Genomic DNA, 21,624 nt, shown 5'->3' on the forward strand with positions numbered 1-21,624 from the left:
TCTTGGTGTGTCTTTCTCTCCCCTCCCCCATCTTTGACACCCCCCCCGTCTCTGCTCTGATGGGAGGAGTGAGGTCTCGGTGTGTGTTCCTGGCTGAAGGAATGAGAGTGAGCGTGAGTACCAGTCGGGGTGTCTCGGTGCTGTTGTGGATAATTACTCCCTCCTCACTCCACAATGCCTGCGATTCCTCTTCTATTTTAAGTGCTGCCAAAAATACCTCTCCTATGCCGAGCAGTGCCTCTCAAGACTATCCAAACGTGCTGCCAAAGCCCCAATCGCAGTTTACTATGAAGGATGGCGATCGGTATCCACTAGGTTACGACTTCCTGAACACTACGCCGTGTCCCGTTCCAGCGACGCAGAGATGCTTCAACTTTCCTGTCCTCAACCTCACAGTGCTCAGATCTGCTCTTCCCTGCGCTGCCCTACCGGCTCTTCAGCCCGATGCTAATGCGCATCCTCTCTGCTGCATACCAATGTGTCGTCCTCTTCCCCCCCTTCTCTTCCTTTCTCTTCCCTTCCCTTCTCGTGTTAGTTTAGAGGAGAGACTGCAGATTCTCTCTCAGGAGCCTCGTACACTTCTTTCACGTCTTCTCTCCTTCCGTCACTCATCACTGCCTCCCTGCCACACCTGGTCAGTAATATCCTCAAACTCATCAGATGAAAGAAAACCCCACCTAGCCCCCGCCTCTCTGAAATATAGCCTCAGAAGTTGTCTGTCAAAGCAATAAAAAAAGGCAACAGAAAGAAGCAAGAAAAGCCAACCCTTTTCCTTCAGTCGTATATGCGAGTGCCTCAGTTGAACGCCCAGGCAGTTTAAATCTTGTTGGAGCACTGGTGTGGGTGACAGAATATTAGATTATTTTTTGCTTGTCCTTAATTGGTTCAATCTTCAACCTGTCACATGTGATTAGTCTCTGCTTTTTTTTTTTTTTTTTTCTTTTTCTTTCCCTTTCACCTTTTCTTTTTTTATATTTTATTACCAAGCCTGGGGGAGGATATTTTTTGTCACTTGGTGTGTTTTTTTGGGGTGGGTATTTTTGTGTATTTCTGTTCCCTGCCAAGTCTCTCGCATCTTTTCTCCCTCTCTCGTTCTCGTTCGCCGGAGGATTCATTTTCCTCGGCCGTGTCGTGAACGTGTCTCTACAGTCATTTGCGCAAATATGCGACGGGTAAAGCAGCAGCGAACAGTCACAGTGAATGTCATCGACAGGCTGGAGTATTTCTATCCGCACCTTTTTTTTTTTTTTTTTCTTTTTTCTTTTTTCTTTCTTCAACTCGTTAATAATGTGCATATACATAATGGTAAAGTGAGCAAATGTCTGTAACATTTATTTAATCCCTGCTGACATCACAGTAGATGGAGCGAGCCAGACAGTTAGCAAAAGGTAACGCGTCAGACATTAGCCTTTTCACACACAGTGCTAAGCTTTTCACATTTTGGAGATGGAGTGTAACTTGTTGAGGGGGAGGGGGGGGGGGGACAACCCAGAAAAATAAAAATAAAACCCCCAACAAACAGAAGGTCGTACAGTGTTCTCGTTAGATGAAATGAAATCTTGGCTAGATCAAACAGAAATCAACATGACAGATATTTATTTTGACGAAGTAACCGTTGGATCAGTTGAATTCCCTCGTTAGACTCGTAGGCTAAATGTGATGTGGTACAATTTTACAGTGCTCTTCCTCCATAATTTAAAAAATAAACAAAACACGAGTAAAAATGCTTCTTTTTTTTTTTTTTTGAACCCAACCAATCCAGCCATCTTTACTTTTTTCTTTCAAAGTGATGAGATCTATAGTGTAGTCTAACGTGCACCATAAAACTCTCTCTCTCTCGTCTGATTCGTGTTTCTGCGCATCATATGCAACAGCACGTCTTACCACAATATAAAATCGGAACATTTATCAGAATAAGAATGCAGTTTCATACATAATTTTATTTTTTTTCTTTTTTCTTCTGGACCTCAGCTTTCCAGATGATTTTGGCTTTGTTTCTCTCTTGTCTTTCCTGTGCTGCTGGATAAGCGACTAATGACGAATCTCACGTATGACCATCTGAGATTGATTGCCCCAGCTTGATATGAACTTTGCTTTCATACTATAAAAATAAACTTGAGCTTCTTTATTCATCTCGTTTCAATTCCGTTCTCCTGACCTTCCGGTTTTCATTGATTTTGATTATTTATTATTTTTTTTTCTTCCAAAACCAGTATAAAGAATCAACGCTGATTTATTTCCAAAAGGTCCGAAACAAACCCTGTATCTTTCGAAATGGTTGAAATGGCGAAACCCATAAACGGCAGAAATAAATATTGTTTATACTTCACACTCTTTGTAAGGCAGCTGCTGACACTTGCACTGCCCGTAACCGTTAATGATCACTAGCGCACCTTCCTCGTGCGTCGGCTCGTACTCGTTATAGGGCACCTGTGTGGCCAGGTCCGCCATCGGCTGCCTCTGCTGGGTCCTCATCTGTCGCCGGTTCTGAATGGCGGAGCAGTGGCGGATCCGTCGTAGAGTCGGAGGGCAGCACTTCCGTGAGATGTACACTACAAAAACGATGAGAAAGAACGAAAACAAAAGGGCCATGGTACCTATGATGACTCTGTGGGTCAGTAGGGTGTTGTCGATCGCGCCGTAGTCCTCGGTAACGTTTTCCCCATCCACTGTGGTGGTAGCCATGGTAGTTTGTGGGGTTTGAGTGGTGGTGGTAGTTGTGGTGACGGTGGTAAAGCTCCCAAAATCCTCAGGGTAGAAGTCCTGCGTCGGCGTCTGCATATTCCCAAAAAAGGAGCTAGTGAACTGTTGGGGTAACGTGGCCTCCATGGTGGTGCTGGTCAGTACGACGGGTGCTGAGATGTTTTGGCAGAGTTGGAATCCATGAACAGCGTCTAGTATTTCCTCGCCCTGTGTGAAGTCAGGGCTGTGGCATAGGATGGAATGTTCCCATCGTCCCTTAAACTTACTAAGCCAACTGGCCAAGTTGCAAATCTTTTTTGTACATTCCCAAAGGTTGCTGGACAACCCGATGGTGTTCAGAGACTTCCACATATCCGTGGTTTGGGTATCAAGGCTGGTCAACTTGTTGTTATCCAGCAGCAGAACCTTTAGGTTCGGTAAAGTTTCAAACACTTCAGGGGTTAGCGTGCGTATCTCGTTCCCAGTTAGATCCAGTTTTTCCAGAGTGGTCCACTCCCACTCCATGGTACATGATAAATTGTTAATCTTGTTCCACTGGAGATAGAGGAACTGGAGGGCGACGAGACGCGGGAAGTGGGCCAGATTGATCTTGGTCAAGTGGTTGTGTTCCAAATGGAGCTCCCGTAGCTTTATTAGCCCGGCGAATCCATTCCGAGCCAGGCTCCGAAGCCGGTTGTTGCTCAACCCAAGGTACTCCAGGCTCCGACAGTCCCAGAAGGCCCTGACAGGTGTGGTCCGCAGGAAGTTGGACCTCAGGTGGAGGATCTGAAGCTTCCGAAGCCCGTGAAAGAGCTCGGGCTCCAGCGCAGTCATCTGGTTAAAGGATAGATCCAGGATTTGCAGGTTGATGAGGTGGATGAAGGTTGTGTTGGGCAGCTTGGTGATGCGGTTGGAGCTCAGGTTCAGGTCCTTGAGCTTGTAGAGCCCCTGGAAGGCATCCTCATGCACGTTGAGTATTTGGTTGTGGTCCAAGTGGAGCCAGGTTAGCTGGGTGAAGCCGAAGAACTGCTCGGGGTTTAGCTCGTGGATGCTGTTGTGCCGGAGCGAGAGCCCCAGGGCTCCTCTGTCCACGCCGTCTGGGGGCGCCAGGAGTCCCTGCGTGTCGCAGTAAAACTGTAGGTCCTCGCAGCGGCATTTCTGAGGACAGGCTGTGCATGATGTGAGAGGCAGGCACAGTAGCATGCTGATCACACAAAGTGCCGCTGGTGCTTGTCCCACCAATGGCCACCTTGAATGGAAACCTGCGTGGGTTTAAAGATAAGAAAATAAACCCAGGGGAGGCAAATCTGATCTCTGCAGTGCATGGACACATTTTATTTATTTATTTATTTATTCCTATTGGTTTTTCAATCTTAGCAGCAACGGCTCTTTGGGGGGGGGTCGTGATGCAGGGTTATCTGGTTTAGAACATGATTTTCAGCTATGATTGTACATGTTTTAACTGGCTAATGTTTGGGATTTAAATTGGGAGTAAATTAGAATGAAGAAATGTATATAATTTACCTCAGCTGTAAGGCACTGCCCATTCACCTGAGAGTGAATGCCAAGCATGATCCATATTACTCATTAAAATGTTTGATTCAATACATCTTTTCCTCTATTTATACTCAGTCTTGGAACGTCCCCCCCCCCCCCCCCCCCCCCAAAAAAAAAAAAAAAAAACCTCCGCACTATGGCAAATAATCTACATCGATCCGTATCTAGACTTTGTAGGATGGAAATAGGAATAAAGGCGTAAGAAAGACGACATTTTAAGTACATGGATGTTTCTGGATAGCCAGTGAAACCCCCCCCTTCCTCCCTCGCTCCCTCTCTCCCTCGCTCTCTCTCTCCCCCCCCCCGTTGCTTTTCATTCCATTTCCTATTCAGGTCCACGCTCCGTGAATAAAAACGCTAACTTACCCATTCTTTTGTGAACATCGACGGTGGCATTCAACTGTCTTTCTCCGTAGAGCCTTGGAACAGCCAGATGGACGGGAAATCCAAGGGGAAGAAAGCCTTTTGAGTAAATACGAAACGAATGAAGGTCTTCTCAACTAAAGCAATGCCAAGCCGTCTCCTCTGAAACAAATTCACAAGATCCATGTTGTACGGTTTTGTCCGTGTATCTTTCTGTTTTTGTTTTTTCTTAATTCCCTTGTAGCTTTTTTTTTTTCTTTCTTTCTTTCTTTCTTTCTTTTTTTCTATCCAGTTCCCAAATTAAGAAAGGTCCGGCATTCTTGTTGCTTCCAGGAATCCTTAATCTTTTTCAAATTGATTTGTATCCAACGCGACCCTCGCGAACAGTGTCGTCCCCCCCCCCTTTATTTTCCCTCCCCTTTCCCCTTCCACCGCAATGTCGTCAGCTCAGTTGCTTAATTGAAGAGTAAATACTCCTCTTCTTCTTCTTCTTTTTTTTTTTTTTTTCTTTTTTTTTTTTTTTTTTATGGCTGAGGGTCCTTTAGTCGTAACTTGTTGATGGCAGGCAGAGCCAGCACCTTGTGTCGGGGCTGCGTTGTGTTCGGAGAGATGCAGGGCGACTGGAGACGAGAGCAGCAGAGCCTTTATTCCGCGCTTTTGTTGCAGCCTCTCACTGCTACAGAGTGGTGGCAGACTGGCATCGATCATCACTGCTGTTTCTCTCTCTCTCGCTCGCTCGCTCCCTCTTGTGCACACTCTCTCTCTCTCTCTCTCTCTCTCTCTCTCTCTCTCTCTCTCTCTCTCTCTCTCTCTCTCTCTCTCTCTCTCTCCCTCCCTCTTGTGCACTCTCTCTCGCGCTCTCGCTCGTTTCCGTCTTCCACTCTCCCTTCCTTGCACATGCATGTAGTGCTTGTGTATTTGATTCATCTTTTCCTTCCCGTTTTTTTTTGTTTTTGTTTTTTTCCTTCCACCTCTCTCTCTCTCTCTCTGGGGTCTCCAGAATATTGATCTCACAAACTGGTTGTGTGGAAATTCATAGCTGAAGCGAACACTGTACAGCTTCCCAATGAATCATCCATGCTCGTGTGTGTGTGTGTGTGTGTGTGTGTGTGGTCATGTTCTTCTTATAAATGCATTTCCATTTCACCTCTTTATTTATTTATTTTTTTTAAAAAAAGAAAACCTCCTGCTCCCTTACATCGTGTCTTTTTTCTTCATTTTTTTTAGAATAAATTATACCTTATTATTATTATTATTTTGATGATGATGATGGAGCAAATTGGTGTCTGTACTTTGACGTTAAACCTGTGTTTAATTTGGCGAGGCAGCCGGTAATCTTTATACTTGCAATTAGCCGGCCTGTACCCGTTCACTCGGCCTGTATTCCCCTCTCTCTCAGCTCTGATGAAGCCGTCCTGTACTTCACGTGTTACCACGGTGATGGCGACACGGCTGACCAGACTTCGAACACTGGACTTAATAGTCCGTTCTGACTGACCGACTAATCCTGAGAGCCGCGTGCGGCTCTCCCCCTCGTGTGTTTTTATTTCTTTATTATTCTCCCTCTTCTGTGTCTTTATTTATTTATTTATTTATTTATTTATTTATTTATACGAGTTCAGTGAAGTGGAAGATTTCGGGTCAGCGTTTAGACTTTGGAAGAATGCAGTCCTTTCAGCTGCAGCCTAGTTTTGGTGCTTGACAAAGCCTAGTCATCTCTCGCTCTTCTCTTTTCTTTCTCCCCCCCCCCCCCCCCCCCCCCCCCCCCTTCTCTTCTAACCCACCCTCCTTTTGCTTTTCATCCATTTTTATTCAATGTGTGCATGAGCGAGCGAGTGAGTGAGAGAGACCACGAAAGCATGAAATGATCTGCAACATATGCGCCTTAACGCGACGTCCTGCGGAGCCTCTTCTGTATCCATGATCCATTTTGTTGCCGCATCACGGACTAAAATAGACGGATTATGAAAGCGCAGCTGCACTTTCACTGTAGACTGTGAACAAATAGCATGTTTTTTTGTTTGTTTGTTTTTTTTTCCCTTACTTCTTTCCCTTACTTAGACACTATACTAAAATGACCCGGTGTGCTATCGCGTCTCTAGACGTCCTTTCTTCGGCGTATCCTCCTCGTGTTGTGCTCTGGAGGAAGTGCACAGGTTGCTTGAGTCACCTGTTCGTTTATAAGAAAAAGACAAGCCAGTCCTGGCACTGTGAGAGTTACAGGTGTGCATCAGGACCTCGAGAGCAGGTGCTCTTGTGTTTTTTTTTTTTTTTTTGTTTAAATGGCCAGATACAGATCTTGCGGGTTATGAGAGGGAGAGGTAGAGAGATGATGCCTTTGCAAATAACCTCGAGTGTACAACGTCGTCAAAAATCTCGTCGGCTTTGCAGACTCGTGGCAGATGTAGTACGAGACGTAACGGACACCCAGGCTGAAATATTCAGCCGACGTTCACCGCCAGTACAAGGAACGCTACGTTTTCCTCCGTTCATTAACTCAGGATATTTCCCCCGTTTCTTAGGGAGGATTTTTAAAATGTGTCCTATCTATTTTGCCGTGTGTTTATTCATTCGAGAGAGGGAGAGAGAGGGAGAGGCGTGCGTCCCCTATGGACAGGCTCTATTTGATCACGCTTAACTGTGTGAAAACATCTGCTAAGTAAGTGTGAGGAGGCTAGCGCTCGCCCAATTAAGACGGCCGTCTTGCAGGAGAATCGATTTGGAAGTAACGGCTCGTGATTCGGCCTGTGGAGACGATTATCGGATGTACCACCGGTGTTTTTTTCTTTCCCGCGCGGTCTCCTTCCCCGGAAATCGTCGTCGGGCACGTCTCAGTATTACCCTCCGAATCGGATCGCGCCCCGCAGTTACGCTTTCGGGGTTGGTGAGGAGATCCTGTGTGAAAGGCTCAATCCCCTTCCGCCGCTCACCAGACGCCGTACTATATCCGTAACGGTCCACTCCAGTCACTCGCTCACGCCCGTCACGTTCCTCATCATGCTGAAGGAGAGTCTCGGTCTGAGCGGCGGCGCCGGAACGCCTTCCGTTTGAGGAATCCGTGCACCTCTCTTCGAGCCCGTCTACCACGACCGGCACTGTTCCCGCTGTCTCTCATCATCCTGTCCCTCAAGAAGCTCATCAGAGGACGGCGCACACCTCATAAGCAGCTCCGCCGGCTCCAGAACTGACTGGCAGGTGTGTGCTTCGCTGCGCTAAAGGGACTTGGAGAGAAATTCGCTAAACAAACACCTCTCCCTCAGAGGACTGGCTACAGAGCAGAACATGCTTAAATACAGCAGGATAATAAACGTGTAGTTTAACGGCTAAATCCACCGCTTGCGAGGTGAGCGGAGCCAGGTTTAAAACGCACGGCAAGGCGGGGAATCCAGGCGGGGAAATGACCCACAGAGTCAAACGTGTAAGAGACTTCTCTTCTATCACTATATCTGTTCAGTTTATTTTTTTATTGTGCCGATTTCTTCTCTAACGCGTCCGTTTCGCATCCAGACTGGACTCGTGGAAAGTGTAAACGTGTTTATTTTGAAATTTTACAGCATGGACGTCTCCGTGAACGCGTGTGTTTTATTAGCCTCAAGCTAGCCAGTCAGCGTCGCGTTTAAGATGTGTCCACCGTCATCCGACGGCCCGCGTTAGAGGTTTTCCCGTACAGGTAACACTACTGTGAGCGTATTGAAAGTCGCAGTGATTCTCACCGTTGTTGATGTGAGCGGTCACGTCGACGTGACATCATGCGCCGATCCCTAACGCGTTTCCCTTTTTCCGTCTCGTCTCCCAGGCCGGACGCAAGGAGAGGAGCGACGCTCTGAACACGGCCATCGACCGGATGACCAAGAAGACCAGAGATCTGCGCAGACAGGTTTGTTTAACGCTCTCACACTCGATCTTTTCTCCCCTCGATCCAATCACACGTTCATACCACGGCGCTGTCGAATTCTCGGTTCTGATTGGCCGGAACGTGTCGATGCTTATATTTTATTAGATGGCGTGTGATTGATCTCTCGACCTATATTGTAAAGTGATGTGTAAGAGGAACGAAGCAACACTTTGGGGTGGTTACCATAGCTACACGACCTTGATTATTTTCCTGTAATAGCACACAGCCATCATTTAAATGGTTCCGTGTGTTTCGGTCATGTGACGTTTTGCATTTTTATAAACCTCTCAATCATCGTGTGTGTGTGTGTGTGTGTGTGTGTGTGTGTGTGTGTGTGTGTGTTTGGTTTTTAGCTGAGGAAGGCCGTGATGGACCACGTGTCCGACTCGTTTTTGGAGACCAACGTTCCCCTGCTGGTCCTCATCGAAGCCGCCAAAAACGGGAACGAGAAGGAGGTGAAGGACTACGCCCAGGTTTTCCGCGAGCACGCCAACAAGCTGATCGAGGTAGGAACGCTCTCCTTCACCGGTGCACGCTCAAACCTCCTAGATGCGCACTACAAAGCGAACGGTCTAGGCCGTGATTTAAGCACTCGCCGTCCTCCTGCTCCGTGGAGGAAGTGAAATGAGAAATTACTTCGTCTCCAACACCTGTTCATCCTCTATTTATGGAGCAGCGCTTTCGGGGGTGTTTTTTTTTTTTTTTTTTTTTTTTAAAAAAGGATCCGTCTCTTGGAAGCGTGCCGTTTCAGAGAGAAACCCTTTTTAAGCGCAGAACGAAACAGAAATGAGCCCGGATTAAATAAAATGTCTCCTAATTGCCGTCTGCTGTAATTATGACCTTAATTAAACCACCAACGTGAACGTTTTCCTTCACGAGATTCAAAAGTTTTTATTGCCGGGTTTATAAACCGTTCTACTTTTTTTTTTCTCGTAGTAGTCGGCTCTGAAGATGACGTCGGGCCGTCCCGTGCTCACCGGGTCCTTTATGTCTACACGTCTACACAATGCTTCCTGCCCATGTCCGTGTAGCTCCGCCCCAGGATATCCTGTGGCCAGTAGAGTACAGTGTCTATAAAATGACTGACAGGAGGCGTATCCAAACACAAACCAGCGTTCTGGACCGGAACCACATGTTCCAAACGAATTTTCTCGCCGACTTTATTTATTTATCTTTCTCTTCTCCAAGGCCATAACTTAATCCATTGTTTTGTATTTATTTATTATTATTATTATTATTATTATTATTATTATTATTATTATTTTTTTTTTAAATCAGGTTCTACATAACTTACAGGTTATTCGTACAAGGAATAAAATACACCTTTTAACCTTCATTTTTGTTTTACAAACGTTCTAGAAAACAGCCCGTGATTATCCTGACTACAGATAACTGCAAACTTAACTAGCAGCCTCTAACGTGTTTGTTAGCTAGTTAGTATTAGCTCATGTTAGCTAGTGATACAACTCTGATTAACTGCTGAATTGCTAATGAGCGTGCCTGGGGGCGGGGTTGTATGTGGGCCTGGGGGCGGGGTTGTTTTCCTGAGAAAGCGAGAGGTTTCGGTTTAGCCCGAACGTGTCTTGGCCACGTCTTCCGCGCCGTACACCCGGTTTGGATCGTCTTCGGTTAGGTGATTGAATTGCCGTCGGCTCGGAGTGCGTGACCGTGACTCTTAACCCGAGGTCGTTCAAACGGAAACGTTCCCCGAGGGCGGATAATTCCATAACGATTAACGCGGAGATGAAATCAAACGAGTCGGGATGACGTCCGAGCTCCATTAGGAGCGCTCCTGCTGCGATCACCCGCGCTAATTTCCCATCACGGCCCACTTGATCTGCGTGCGAACCGTGACCTCTTCGCGCGCGCGTCGCCGTGGGTTTCCTCCGTGCGACGCGGCGCCCGAGCCGAGAAGCGTGCGGTTTTTATGGCGGCACTGTAGCGAATCCTGGAGGCCTGCACTGCGCCAGCCGCACAAATCACCACATTTGTATGGGCAGTCACGACCACGGATCCAATTTTTAAGCCTCAGCCGGAGGAGCAAAATCTACCCTGTAGCCAAGGTTAAGTGGCGTCTCGAGGGAACTGTTCATTGTCTCAACACTAGGACATTGAGTTTCTCACTGTGACCACAAACAAGAAACCGGAGCCGACGTGAGCGGGACAGGCGAGCTCTTCCATCTGTGTAATGGCTGCTTCAGCTTGCTGCTTTGTCTTTTTTTTTTTTTTTTTTTTTTTTTTTTTTTTTTGCTTTAAAAAAATTAATTCATTATAAAAAAATTTTAATTAGTAGGGTTTTAGTACATAATGCTGTCCCGGGGGCTGGAGGCGTGTGAGGACATAACGCGTGTATTTTATGGTGTGTATGTACTCAGTGTACGACACTGAGTACACTGTAATGTTGCCTCGGGGACATTCATGCTTGTTTTCTTTTAGTATCAGTTTTTACAAAACTGACCCGAGATCCACGTTTAGCCGTTAGTAGCGTTGTTCTGGTGGTTGGATGATGGTGGTTGGTGAAGGTTGGATAGTGGTGGTTGTTGGTGGGTTTGTGTTTACGGATGTCGTGTGTGTTGATCTGGTTCTTGTTGTGGTTGTTGCATCTGTTGTTCGTTTCTTGCAGTTTTTTTTGTTGCAGGTTGTTATGCCTGTTGCAGCAGTTGTTGCATTTGTTATTGTGGTTGTTTCTGTTCTCGTTGCAGTTGCTCCTTCAGCTGCGCACTGTTGCGGTTTATTACGGTCGTTGCCGCATTTATTGCGGTTGTTTTGTTTTCCGGTTCCGGCCTCGTCGCGTTTTGTCCCTGCAGGTGTTTGTTGCCGAGGGGGTCCCGTTGCGGCCGTGTCTCGTTGTTGCCGTTTATCACGGACGGTCGCCGCCGTCGCAGGATACGCGCGGTTGTTTGCACGCGATTTATTTTAGTCCGTTTGCAAAACGAACGGCGCGACCTTGCTTTAGATCAGATCGCACCCTTCCGGCGCATGGCGGAATCGATCAGACCGCGACCTTTTCACCGGCCCGAAGCCCGAGGCCGTCTCCGTAGACTAAAGTTCTCGCTCGCTCTGTGGCCTGAGTGGGCGTGGCCTGTGAGACCGGGAATAGCCTGTGACATTTGCTAGCGTCCCGTTTCCCGCAGGAGGTCGAGCACGGGTGAGTCAGCGTTTTGAGAACCGAACGGAAAAGTGATGGAAAAACACGGGGGGCGTCAAGTAGAGGCCCCACACTCGCCGGGAGCTTAAGTGTTTCTGCAGATCCAACTTATGATGTGCTGACTGCAGCTGGGTCGCCTGCAGCAGCCCGAGTCCAGTAGCAGGATTAAAACACACACACCGTGCGGCGCGTGTGTGTGTGTGTGTGTGTGTGTGTGTGTGTGCATGCTTCCCCACACACCTATAGATCCCGAGTCAGAAAGATGTTTTTTACCTGCTCCGCACTCAGTTTGTAATTGTTTATTTATCAGTAGTCCCTATAGAAAGACCGACCGCAACTTTATTTATTTATTTATTTATTTATTTATTTAAACGGGAAATATATTCACACTTTCCGTCATGGGCCTTCCTGTCTATCAACACTTATTTATTTATTTCCTTTCACCGTTTGTAGTTCTCCTGCCGCAGGGATGGAAAATAAACTCCGTACGCCCTGAGCCCTGCACGTTCCGCATCTCTTCACCGAACAGCGGCGGTGCCGCCGGACGCTCGTGTTCTACCCGTTACTTCAGCGAGTCGCATTCGAATTTGTCTTATTATTATTATTATTATTATTATTATTATTATTATTATTGTTTCCTTAATTCGATTGGCAGCCGATTTAATTAAGTCTGCAGCGCAGGCTTCGGATCCGCCCGCTCGCCGCGGCACGGCTGTAACCAGGAAGGAGTTTTTCCCGTCTTTTTGTTTTTCTCGCACGAAAGAGACAAAAGGACGGTCGAAAGCGGCGGCGACTTTTTTTTTTTTTTTTTTTTTTTTTTGCTCAGGCGCGTTGTCAGATGCAGCTGTAAATGTTCTTTGTACGAGACGCAGCGGTCAGAGGAGGCTCTGTGAAGGGTGGGGGGAGGGTGGGGGACGGCAAGCTGAAATTGAACAGCGTGCTGGTGTTGATTTGCTCTTATTGTGCTTCTGAATGATGCCTTCGAGCACCTTCCCTGCAGAAACTTCCTTCCAGGAGGGAGAACCCAGAGCCAGGCTTTTTCTCCTTTATTATTATTATTATTATTATTATTATTATTATTATTATTATCATCATTCCTCGGCGCACTCGAGACCTGTATACATCACCACTATGGACAGTCTGCTCTCCCTATGTGTGTGAACCTGCCATCCAGTCATCTGCATGCGTACACACATATATGCCTGTTTCAGCAGGCAAGGAGGAACTCCAGCGTGACTCTAACCTGGAAACTAAATCGGCTAGCCTGAAGATCTTGCGTGACGAGCTACTGGCGTAGGGGGGATGTATGGCGACTGTAAGGGATGTGTAAACGTGTAGTCCTTATGCTGTCCAAGTTTGGGCAGGTCCTGATTGTTCGTTTTGTCGTGTGTGTTGGAGAGAATTAAGATGATTCATTTTATTACAGGGATTGGGGGGGGGGGGGGGGGGGGGGGTGGCTTAGTGGTTAGACTGTTTTCTTAGCATTTCCACACGTGTGGGTTCGAGTCCCGTCAGGCGCTCTCACCGCGGTCATTCACCTCCCGATTAATCTGTGAGGGGAATATGCCGATTCATACGCTGATGATATTCAGGTGTCGCGGTTTAACGTCTTGCTCGTCCTCCCCCTAATGATCACGCGAACACGTGCAGCGTCTCCACGAGCGTGGGGCGGGCGTAGATCGTACGCGGCACTTGAGCGTTGATTTGAGAACACTTTCCTTAAGTGCTGGAAGATGTAAGGTAGCTGATCCGGAAGGAGCAGCTCTTCAGACATGAAAGGAAATAACCCCACCGCTTAAACGAACAGCGCAAGTACCCTTTAGGGGTCCGAGAACGTTTCCGTGGCTTTAAAGCCGAGGCCACGGGGACTAGACTCGTTCTTTATGGCATCGGCTAGTCGGTTTGAAACGGGGTTCGCGAGCGTGCCGCGTCAGTCACTTTGGATCGACTCGAGCAGTGGGCGAGAATTAAACGGTGCTCGGTTCTCACGTCGGGAGAATCTTCTAGAACAGCGGCCCGCTGTGATGGTTACGGTTTCAGCCGTGACGGCTCTCGCGGGGACGTCTGGGCATCTGCTTCTTGATGGATCAGAATCGGAGACTAATCGGCGTGACTGCACCCCTCCCTGTAAATATCTAAAGGCCATCTCTGAAACTGCTCGTCGCGTCTCTGGATTTTTGCCCGTCACGTCTTTCAATTCGCTGCCATCTTTCTGAATATCGAGCTTTACCGTCATGTTGTTTTTTTTTAAGTCGCCTGTCGCTTATTTATTTATTTATTCATTCATTCATTTCTGATTTGCTGTTGCGTTTTTGTTTTGCAGCTCGTCCCCCGGGTGACTGCAGTTGTCCGTATTTCTGTCGGTGAAAAGGCATGAAGGCAGGCAGCGCTGCACAGCTGGTGCTTACTCGCAGCCCACACACACTCGGTCAGTCGTATCCCGGTCTCGTACGTCTCGTCTCTTGATTGAACCGGCCGCCCGAGTGCTCGGTCGTCGTCGTCGTCGTTCTCCGTCGATCAGCTTTTCTGCGTTATCGACGGACGTGCGTGCGTGCGTGCGTGCGTGCGTGCGAAGCGCTTTCTTTTTCTCTCCTCGAATGGTACGTCGTCCGTTCACGGACGTTTCCCTCAGGTGAGTCACGCTGAAAGATTGAGCGCTTTCCCAGGATTCCGTTGGCTGCTCGTGTTTGTTTATCAGACGTTTGACCCATTTTCCCCGCGAGCCCAGTCATTTCACAGTCATTGTTTGGGAGTGCGTTTTTGGCTGAATTTTTTATTTATTTATTTTATTTATTTATTTTAAATGCCGAAGGGATTTTAACGAACGTGTCCGCCTCCTCCTACGGGCCGCTTCGGACCACGATTACCGCTTTGATTGAGGAGCTCGTTTATCATGCGCAAACCGTCCGACGCCAAGAAACACCGAGGGTCTGTGTTCACTCAAGTAAATTTGACCAGTCTTCTCTTGACTTGGCAAACACAAGGTGTGTGGGGTGTTTTTTTATTATTATTATTTAAAAAAAAATTTTTGGGGGGGGGGGCAAGCACATGTTGGCTGCGTTGGAACTCGACGTGAAAGAATTTACTCTCCAGCGGTGAACGCTTGCCAGCAGCAACAGCTCCTGCTTGCCTCAGCGTTCCTTCTGCTGGCTTTGTGGACAGTGACCGTAGCAGCTGTGTGGCAGAGCGGTGATTTAATCACTGAAGTCTCTCTAGCTGAAACCGTCATCCATTCAGCCGGGTGAATTACTGGAAACGCGCTGCTCTCGGAGAAGGGGGGCGGGTGTTTTTTTTTTTTTTTATTTATTTTTTTTTTTTTAAAAACCCAGGAAGCCGGGTCGCGTCTCGGGTTTTACATCTTAACTCCCGCGTGCTCGCGGTCTTGTACGCTCTCGATCCTCTTTGTGTAACGAGTGTTTCTGTACCGTAGGTCGCCAACTTGGCCTGCTCCATCTCCAACAACGAGGAGGGCGTGAAGCTGGTGCGCATGGCCGCCATGCAGCTGGAGACCCTGTGTCCTCAGGTATCCTTTCCACGTCCCCACACACACACACACACACACACACACTTCCATTACCTCTGTTCATCATGATGAACAGATCTTTGCTTTTCTATCGTACACGGCGGATTATTGTTTGGAGGGTATAAAAAATTTTTTAAAAAGACACGCCGAATAAATACTAACGTCGTCACGCAGATTCCGTCTCTTCGGACCTTTTTATCGCTCGAGCGGCACCGTCATCGCTCTTAATTGGTCTCAATTTTAGGTGATTAATGCAGCGCTGGCTCTGGCTGCCAAACCCAACAGCAAGGTGGCCCAAGATAACATGGATCTGTTTAAGGAGCAGTGGGAGAAGCAGGTGCGCGTGCTCACGGACGCCGTCGACGACATCACCTCCATCGACGACTTCCTGTCTGTATCCGGTAAGCATCCCGCCGTCGTCGAGCGTGGTGACGGGTTTATAGCTTTTATTTCTCATCGTGGCGTTCAGGCGCGATCATATATTTATTTATTTATTTTCTTTTCATTCTTTTTAAATCTCATAAAGCATACTTCCTGAAGCATCTCGTCCAGGTAGAGCCGTCTCATCAAACGCCGTCACGACTCTCATGCTGAAAGATTCCCGTTTCCGTATTCGGCTTAAAGTTCCTAAAGTGACCGTCCTCACAGGAAACCTCGGGTGAGCCGTTACCGTAGCAACCGTGCCGTGTAGGACGAGCGCGCCGGTTTAATAATGCATCGGATCTGCCGCTATAGAAAAAGGATCCGACGCCGCCTGGCCGATCCGAGGTGTGACGAGACGGTTCGGGATGCGGATGTGCGCGCGTCAAGACGGGCCGCGGACGTGGTTCCGCAGGTTCCACTCGGTGTCGTCTCTCAGGGTTATAATCGCGGCTGCTTGATATGTGACGCGTCCGACCTTCCCCTCCTCTCCTCTCCTTCTTCCCCGCGTTAGTAGAAATGATTCTCGCTACACAGGAGCACAATAGACGTCCGGTTCTCGATCAGCGTCCGTGGAGAAAGTGCTTTTAAGAGCAATTAAGTAGATTGAGTCGGCCTGTAATTCTTCTTCTCTGGGCTCTGAGTAACGATCGCACTCGTGTCTAGTCAGCTCCTTAAAGCCCTTCCGAACGCGTTTACAGCGCACGGAGCGCTCGATTAGCCTCTCCGGGCGCGCAGACAAAAGCGGGCGATCGGTATCGACGGCCCTTTATGTTTGCGAAGATGCCGGACGAGCTGGAATATTTAGCGGGATTGATGCACTCGAGAGATTAGTAGCGGTGAAATGAGCGCAGTACGTACGAGGCGTGGAAGGTCAGCGTCGTATCGGCCTGCACGCGCTCACGTGTCATGAAGCGCACGAGCTTTTAAGCGAGACGGCTCGAAAACTTTTTCTGATCAGATAACGTCGCGTTCTAACTGAAAAATCGTGCGGAACCAGATGAGAAAATAAGTAGATATTTACCACGAGCGTACAACAAATAAACCCCAAGATGGTATAATCCAGTCGTTGTTTTAAACGATTGTGACATAAGTACTGTTTATAATGGTAGTCTGCTGATTTGTTTTTATTTACACACTCGCCAGAGACAACGCCGTACAACCCCAAGAATATATAATCGTCACACTCGAAGTGTTAAAATCCAAACAGTCGACTAATTATTTTCCTTCACTGTTTATTTACTTGTGTGTTTACTTGTTTGTTTGTTTTTGTTTTATCGGTTTGGTGTCGTAGCGGTTAAGCTTCGTGACGTGGTTTTGATGGCCGTACACTGACCGGGTTTGTCTGGGGTTTTTGTCCCGTGTTTCAGAGAACCACATCCTGGAGGACGTGAACAAGTGTGTGATCGCTCTGCAGGAGAGGGACGTGGACGGGCTGGACCGCACGGCCGGTGCCATCAGAGGACGAGCCGCCCGCGTCGTCCACGTCGTCACCTCGGAGATGGACAACTACGAGCCCGGGGTGTACACCGAGAAAGTTCTGGAAGCCACTAAACTCCTGACCGATACAGGTCGGTGGTACAGGCTGATTACTCTATATACGAGGACGTCTGAAAGAATCCGTAGCCCCGGGTTCCTAAAGCGTCTGAGGTCACGGCATGCCGAGTCAAGCGCCCAGTTTTACAGAATTAGGGGGCTGTGTGGCTCAAATCACCAACGTGCCTCAGTCTCACTCTGCCTAAATTTTACGTTTAAGGCATTCGCGTGATCTCTGTTTAAACCCCGCTAGAGTTCCAGACGTAAACAACCGGCAAGTCTGTCTGATCTCAGTAAAGCACAAATCCTCGAACCGCAGTCTCTCTTTTTACCCGTGGCTTTAGTTGCCGAGTGTGACGGAGGTGTTACCGTGACTTTAAGACTCTCTTCTTCTGCTCTTCCTGGCTCTAAGAGGTGACTGATTGATTTAAAAGTTCGCCCCGAGTGCTCATTAAACTCCAGCAGCCAGCCGGCCCTCGTTAAATCACGGCGTCGTCGTGGAGTCGTCTGACCGCAGCCCGTCCGCACCGCGGGAATTAAACTCGCGTTCATTAAGAGAAACCTAGACCCGCTTTTCCCCCACACACCTTCTGTAATGGGCTCTTAATCGGGTCGAATTCAGGCGTTTGAAATCAACGTGATCAGAAGCTCAGAAGGGGGGGGGTGTCCTGCCTGAGGGGGAAAAACGATCAATGACTGGGCAGTGCGATGAAGCGGAGTTACTGTTAGCGCCCCGATGTGGGTTATTTTCCTAGAACTGCCCGTCGGTGTTTTATTCCTCTTATACCTCAGTTTCCGTTAGTTTCCGTCGTCGCTGACGTCATAGCAGCCATCCTGCCGGCTTCCGACCAATCAGAATCGAGAATACAACAGCACTGCGGTGTACTAACTGTTCAAATCTTTGTGTTTTTAGCACTCTGCTAACGTCTCTGGTCTTGTGTGTGTGTGTGTGTGTGTGTGTGTGTGTGTGTGTGTGCAGTGATGCCACGCTTCACCGAGCAGGTGGAAGCAGCAGTGGAGGCTCTGAGCGCGAACTCTCAGCCAGTGGACGAGAACGAGTTCATCGACGCGTCCCGTCTGGTGTACGACGGCGTGAGGGACATCAGGAAGGCCGTGCTCATGATCCGGGTAAACACGCGCGTCATCCCGCTTCCTCCGGATGGCGTCCGTTTCGATACGGCGTTTAAAGCGGTAGAGGAATACACCTGCAAGTGCAGACGTTTATAAGCTTTCATTCGCCATGTTTAACCCCACCCCCACCCCCACCCCACCAAGTCGAATTCAGTCCACCCCTTTGAATTAAAGCGAAGATTTCCGGCGGTTTAAAGATTCAGCACGCCAGTCGGCTAGAGAGATCAAATATTCAAATGCGTCGCTGAAAATCGATAAACACTGAAATATTGAAAGCGTAAACAAGCGCCGAGACGGGCGCGTAACATTTCGGTACTTTAATTTAAGTATTTATTTTTTTTAAGTGCCTAACCACACTTTGCGGTGACTTCTGCGTTTATTCATCCAGCAGACACGTCTATCCAAAGCGGCTTGCGGATGAGAAAATACCAGCAAATACTTCTAAATCGGAAGCTAACGACGGATTCTGTGTACCTTTTTAAAAAAAGTTAACGTGATTCACAAGCTCCGAGGCTAAAAGGGGAACTTCAGGGGGAAACCTCACCGTCTTCATTTCTGAAGAATCCTCGGTCGCTCTGATTCATAGTGAATAAATCACAGCTCCGTTTGTACTCATTTAAACTTTTTATTTATCTGTTTTCTTTTTGTTTATTACAAATTATTTCATGTATGTCCACTGCGCGTATCCATTTCTAATTTACTATATATATATATATCGCATCGTATCATTGGCTGGGACGATTTCATGATCATGCCGAAGGTGATGGAGCTTCCTAACGTTCTCACAGACGAGATGATTACGCAGCACTCGATTGGAAGGCGCCACAGAGGCGTCGAGAAGTCCCTCGAAGACCGCGGTCAGCGCGAGCGTTTTGTACTCGAGCTAATTTCCGGGTGCGCCGGAATAGCGATACCGGAAGTAAGAGCGGCGCCAGCAGTCGCTAGGACGGAGTCGCAGGACAACCTGAAAGCAGCAGGAACCAAGAGTTACAGTCATTCTCTCTTTCCTTCACCTCTCACACGTGCGCATAAATGTGAAAGCGTTTACACAAACCGGAACTATCTTACACCAAATGTGTGAACTTTATTAAAACACGTGTCTGAATACGTATTTCTCCTCACCGGAAGTTATTTCCTTCTCGAGAGGCGTGTGCGCGTTCATGTAACCCGTTATCGGAGCGTTTTGATTTCAACGAGTCCTCGCGTATTAAACGCACCAAGAGTAAACACATCAGACACCGTCCCGGACACGTCGGTCATCTTGTAAAAAGGCGAGAGACGAGAGCGGTACGTGTTCATCCTCGTCCCTTTCCTTTCGGCCGCTTTGCTTAATCAGTCCGATCACGAGTGATCCGCTAGGTCAGGCGGGAAAACGCGGCGTTCCCATTAACGCCGCGTCGTGCAGCGTATATGCAGAAGTGTGGAGGCGGCGCACGTAGCTCTATTACTAACTAATGATCAACATTTCAGACATGCGTGACACGTTAATCGAACAGGTGTCCTCTGCATACATTACGATTGTTAAAGTAGCGGGCCTCGCGTTAAACCTCTCTCACACACACACACACACACACACGGAGAAGTCCTGACAGGAGGAACAAGCACAAGTCCCCGGAAAAGATCAGGAGCGCCCGAGCGGGCAGAAGACTCGCTGCGAGGAAAGGGCGTGACCGATTTGGAGTCGGGTTTTTAAGATCTCTGCATCCATGAGGCGTGGGATCTGATCTGCGCGAGGGACGTCCTCGGCATTTTAGCAAGTAGTAGAACTTCTGCGCTATAGCGACAGGAAGCCGAATTAGCGTGCGCACTACGTAAACATCTCAGGGTGGTTGTTTTTTTTTATTTATTTATTTTTTTAAATTTGATTCTTTTTTCTGGCCTCCGTAGCCGTCCCTGCTTCCATCGCCGATCGGAGTCGTTACAGTTAAAACCCGCCTGAGCGTCTTCCCCGTAACGTTGCTTCATTTGTGAGACGGATGGAGCCTCACCTTATCCGCCGGCTCATTTCAGGATAAATCACCCACCTGAGCAGTACCGGCGCTCTCATTAATAATGTACCGGGGCCTCGAGTTTCATGAAGCACAGAGTGGGAGAGCGGGAGAGGGAGAGCGGGAACAATTATGCTGTATTTGCATTATAATAAGTAATTGATTTTCAGGAATGAGGTCTTAATTAGCAGTTTGTTTTATTATGTAGAGTGAACAGGGAACCGTACTGTAGCCCTGTATTGGAGTTCCTCTCTGACCTGTTGCCCCGTGGTCGTCCGCATCGGTTAAATAGTGAAGCCGAGACCCCGAGGCACCCTGCAGAGACCCGCCATGGTTCGGCTCGTACTGGAGAACCGCCCAGAGGCTGCCTTTCCGCTGGGTGGCTCCGTGAATCGGCCTTTTATTAGGATGTCCCATCAGACATGAGCCGCTCGGCGCATCTAAAGAGAATCGATTTCGAGAATAGTCGAGCTTGATTTTTTTTTTCGTTCATCGGACTCGTTCCGTCTTCCGGTCCTTAAAGGACACGTCCATGTTGAAGCCGATTAAATGTATTTCCAGGGAAAAGTTAGCGATCGTGCTGCAGGAGGACATGGTGAGTCTCGTTAGTGAGACGTCCTGCGGCGTACTAATTCAAACCTCGGACCAGGACGCCGTGCGGCAGTACGGCGCGGTTGCTCGTCACGGGAAAGGCTCGGCTCGTCGCTGATCTACGAGATGGTGTCGTCGGTATGAAGGTGGAGACTTCGGTAGCCGAGCAGACGGACGAGGAGGCGAGAGGGCCGGGCGGAGTAAAGGACTAAAGCGCCGCCGCATTGCTCTCTTTAGGTAGAGATGACGCGAGAGCGACATGGCTGTAAAACTCGGTCCGATCGGATTTGCGTCACGGAGTAAATGTTGGATGCTGTTGAAGATGACATTCATTATGAAAATGAATATATGAGTCAGTCATGGAGGGTTTTTCCTGGAGTTTACTCGGGATGTCTGTTCCCCTCAAGCTGACCTCCTCCATCACCAAGTGGCGATCCGACGTCCCCGCTCAGATGCATCATGGGCCGTAACTGGAGGTCCGTCATCGGGAATAACGGCCCCTTCAGTGGAGCAGCGCCAGCGGTCATTTTTATCCCTGTAACTCCTCTATGTGAGTGTGTGTGTGTGTGTGTGTGTGAGAGATTTGTGCAGAGATGAGTGTGACCTGTGTAAAGTGGAACCCTGGCAGTCCCGCCCGTCTTTCTGCATTTGTCGCACCGATTTCTCAAACCCGAGGTCCAGTCCTGCTCCGGTTAGCCGAGATGATGCATTCGCACCGAACCGAGAACTAATTCAGTCGCTCGCAGGATCATTTATACCCGGCACGGAGTAGTGCTGCCTGTCCTCGCTC

At 48.4% G+C, this 21,624-nt stretch overlaps 2 protein-coding genes across 4 annotated transcripts in view; one reads left to right on the forward strand and one right to left on the reverse strand.

Annotated features, from left to right (window-relative positions):
* ctnna1 (catenin (cadherin-associated protein), alpha 1) overlaps positions 1-21,624 on the forward strand; it is a 110,947-nt gene that overhangs the window by 58,317 nt on the left and 31,006 nt on the right. For all 3 annotated transcript variants that reach the window (XM_017484893.3, XM_017484892.3, XM_017484894.3), the window contains exons 8-13: positions 8,399-8,479; positions 8,851-9,003; positions 15,076-15,168; positions 15,413-15,569; positions 16,959-17,159; positions 18,104-18,252. In XM_017484893.3, the coding sequence (XP_017340382.1) occupies positions 8,399-8,479; positions 8,851-9,003; positions 15,076-15,168; positions 15,413-15,569; positions 16,959-17,159; positions 18,104-18,252 (834 nt within the window). The remainder of the gene's footprint in view (positions 1-8,398; positions 8,480-8,850; positions 9,004-15,075; positions 15,169-15,412; positions 15,570-16,958; positions 17,160-18,103; positions 18,253-21,624) is intronic.
* Positions 1,679-6,305, reverse strand: lrrtm2 (leucine rich repeat transmembrane neuronal 2). The gene is made up of 2 exons (XM_017484897.3): positions 4,606-6,305; positions 1,679-3,944 (listed from the first exon to the last, which is right to left on the reverse strand). The coding sequence occupies exons 1-2, from the start codon at positions 4,607-4,609 to the stop codon at positions 2,320-2,322; spliced, it is 1,629 nt and encodes a 542-aa protein (XP_017340386.1). The 5' UTR covers positions 4,610-6,305; the 3' UTR covers positions 1,679-2,319.

This window comes from Ictalurus punctatus, chromosome 14 (assembly GCF_001660625.3).
Source record: "Ictalurus punctatus breed USDA103 chromosome 14, Coco_2.0, whole genome shotgun sequence".
Classification (NCBI taxonomy): domain Eukaryota; kingdom Metazoa; phylum Chordata; class Actinopteri; order Siluriformes; family Ictaluridae; genus Ictalurus; species Ictalurus punctatus.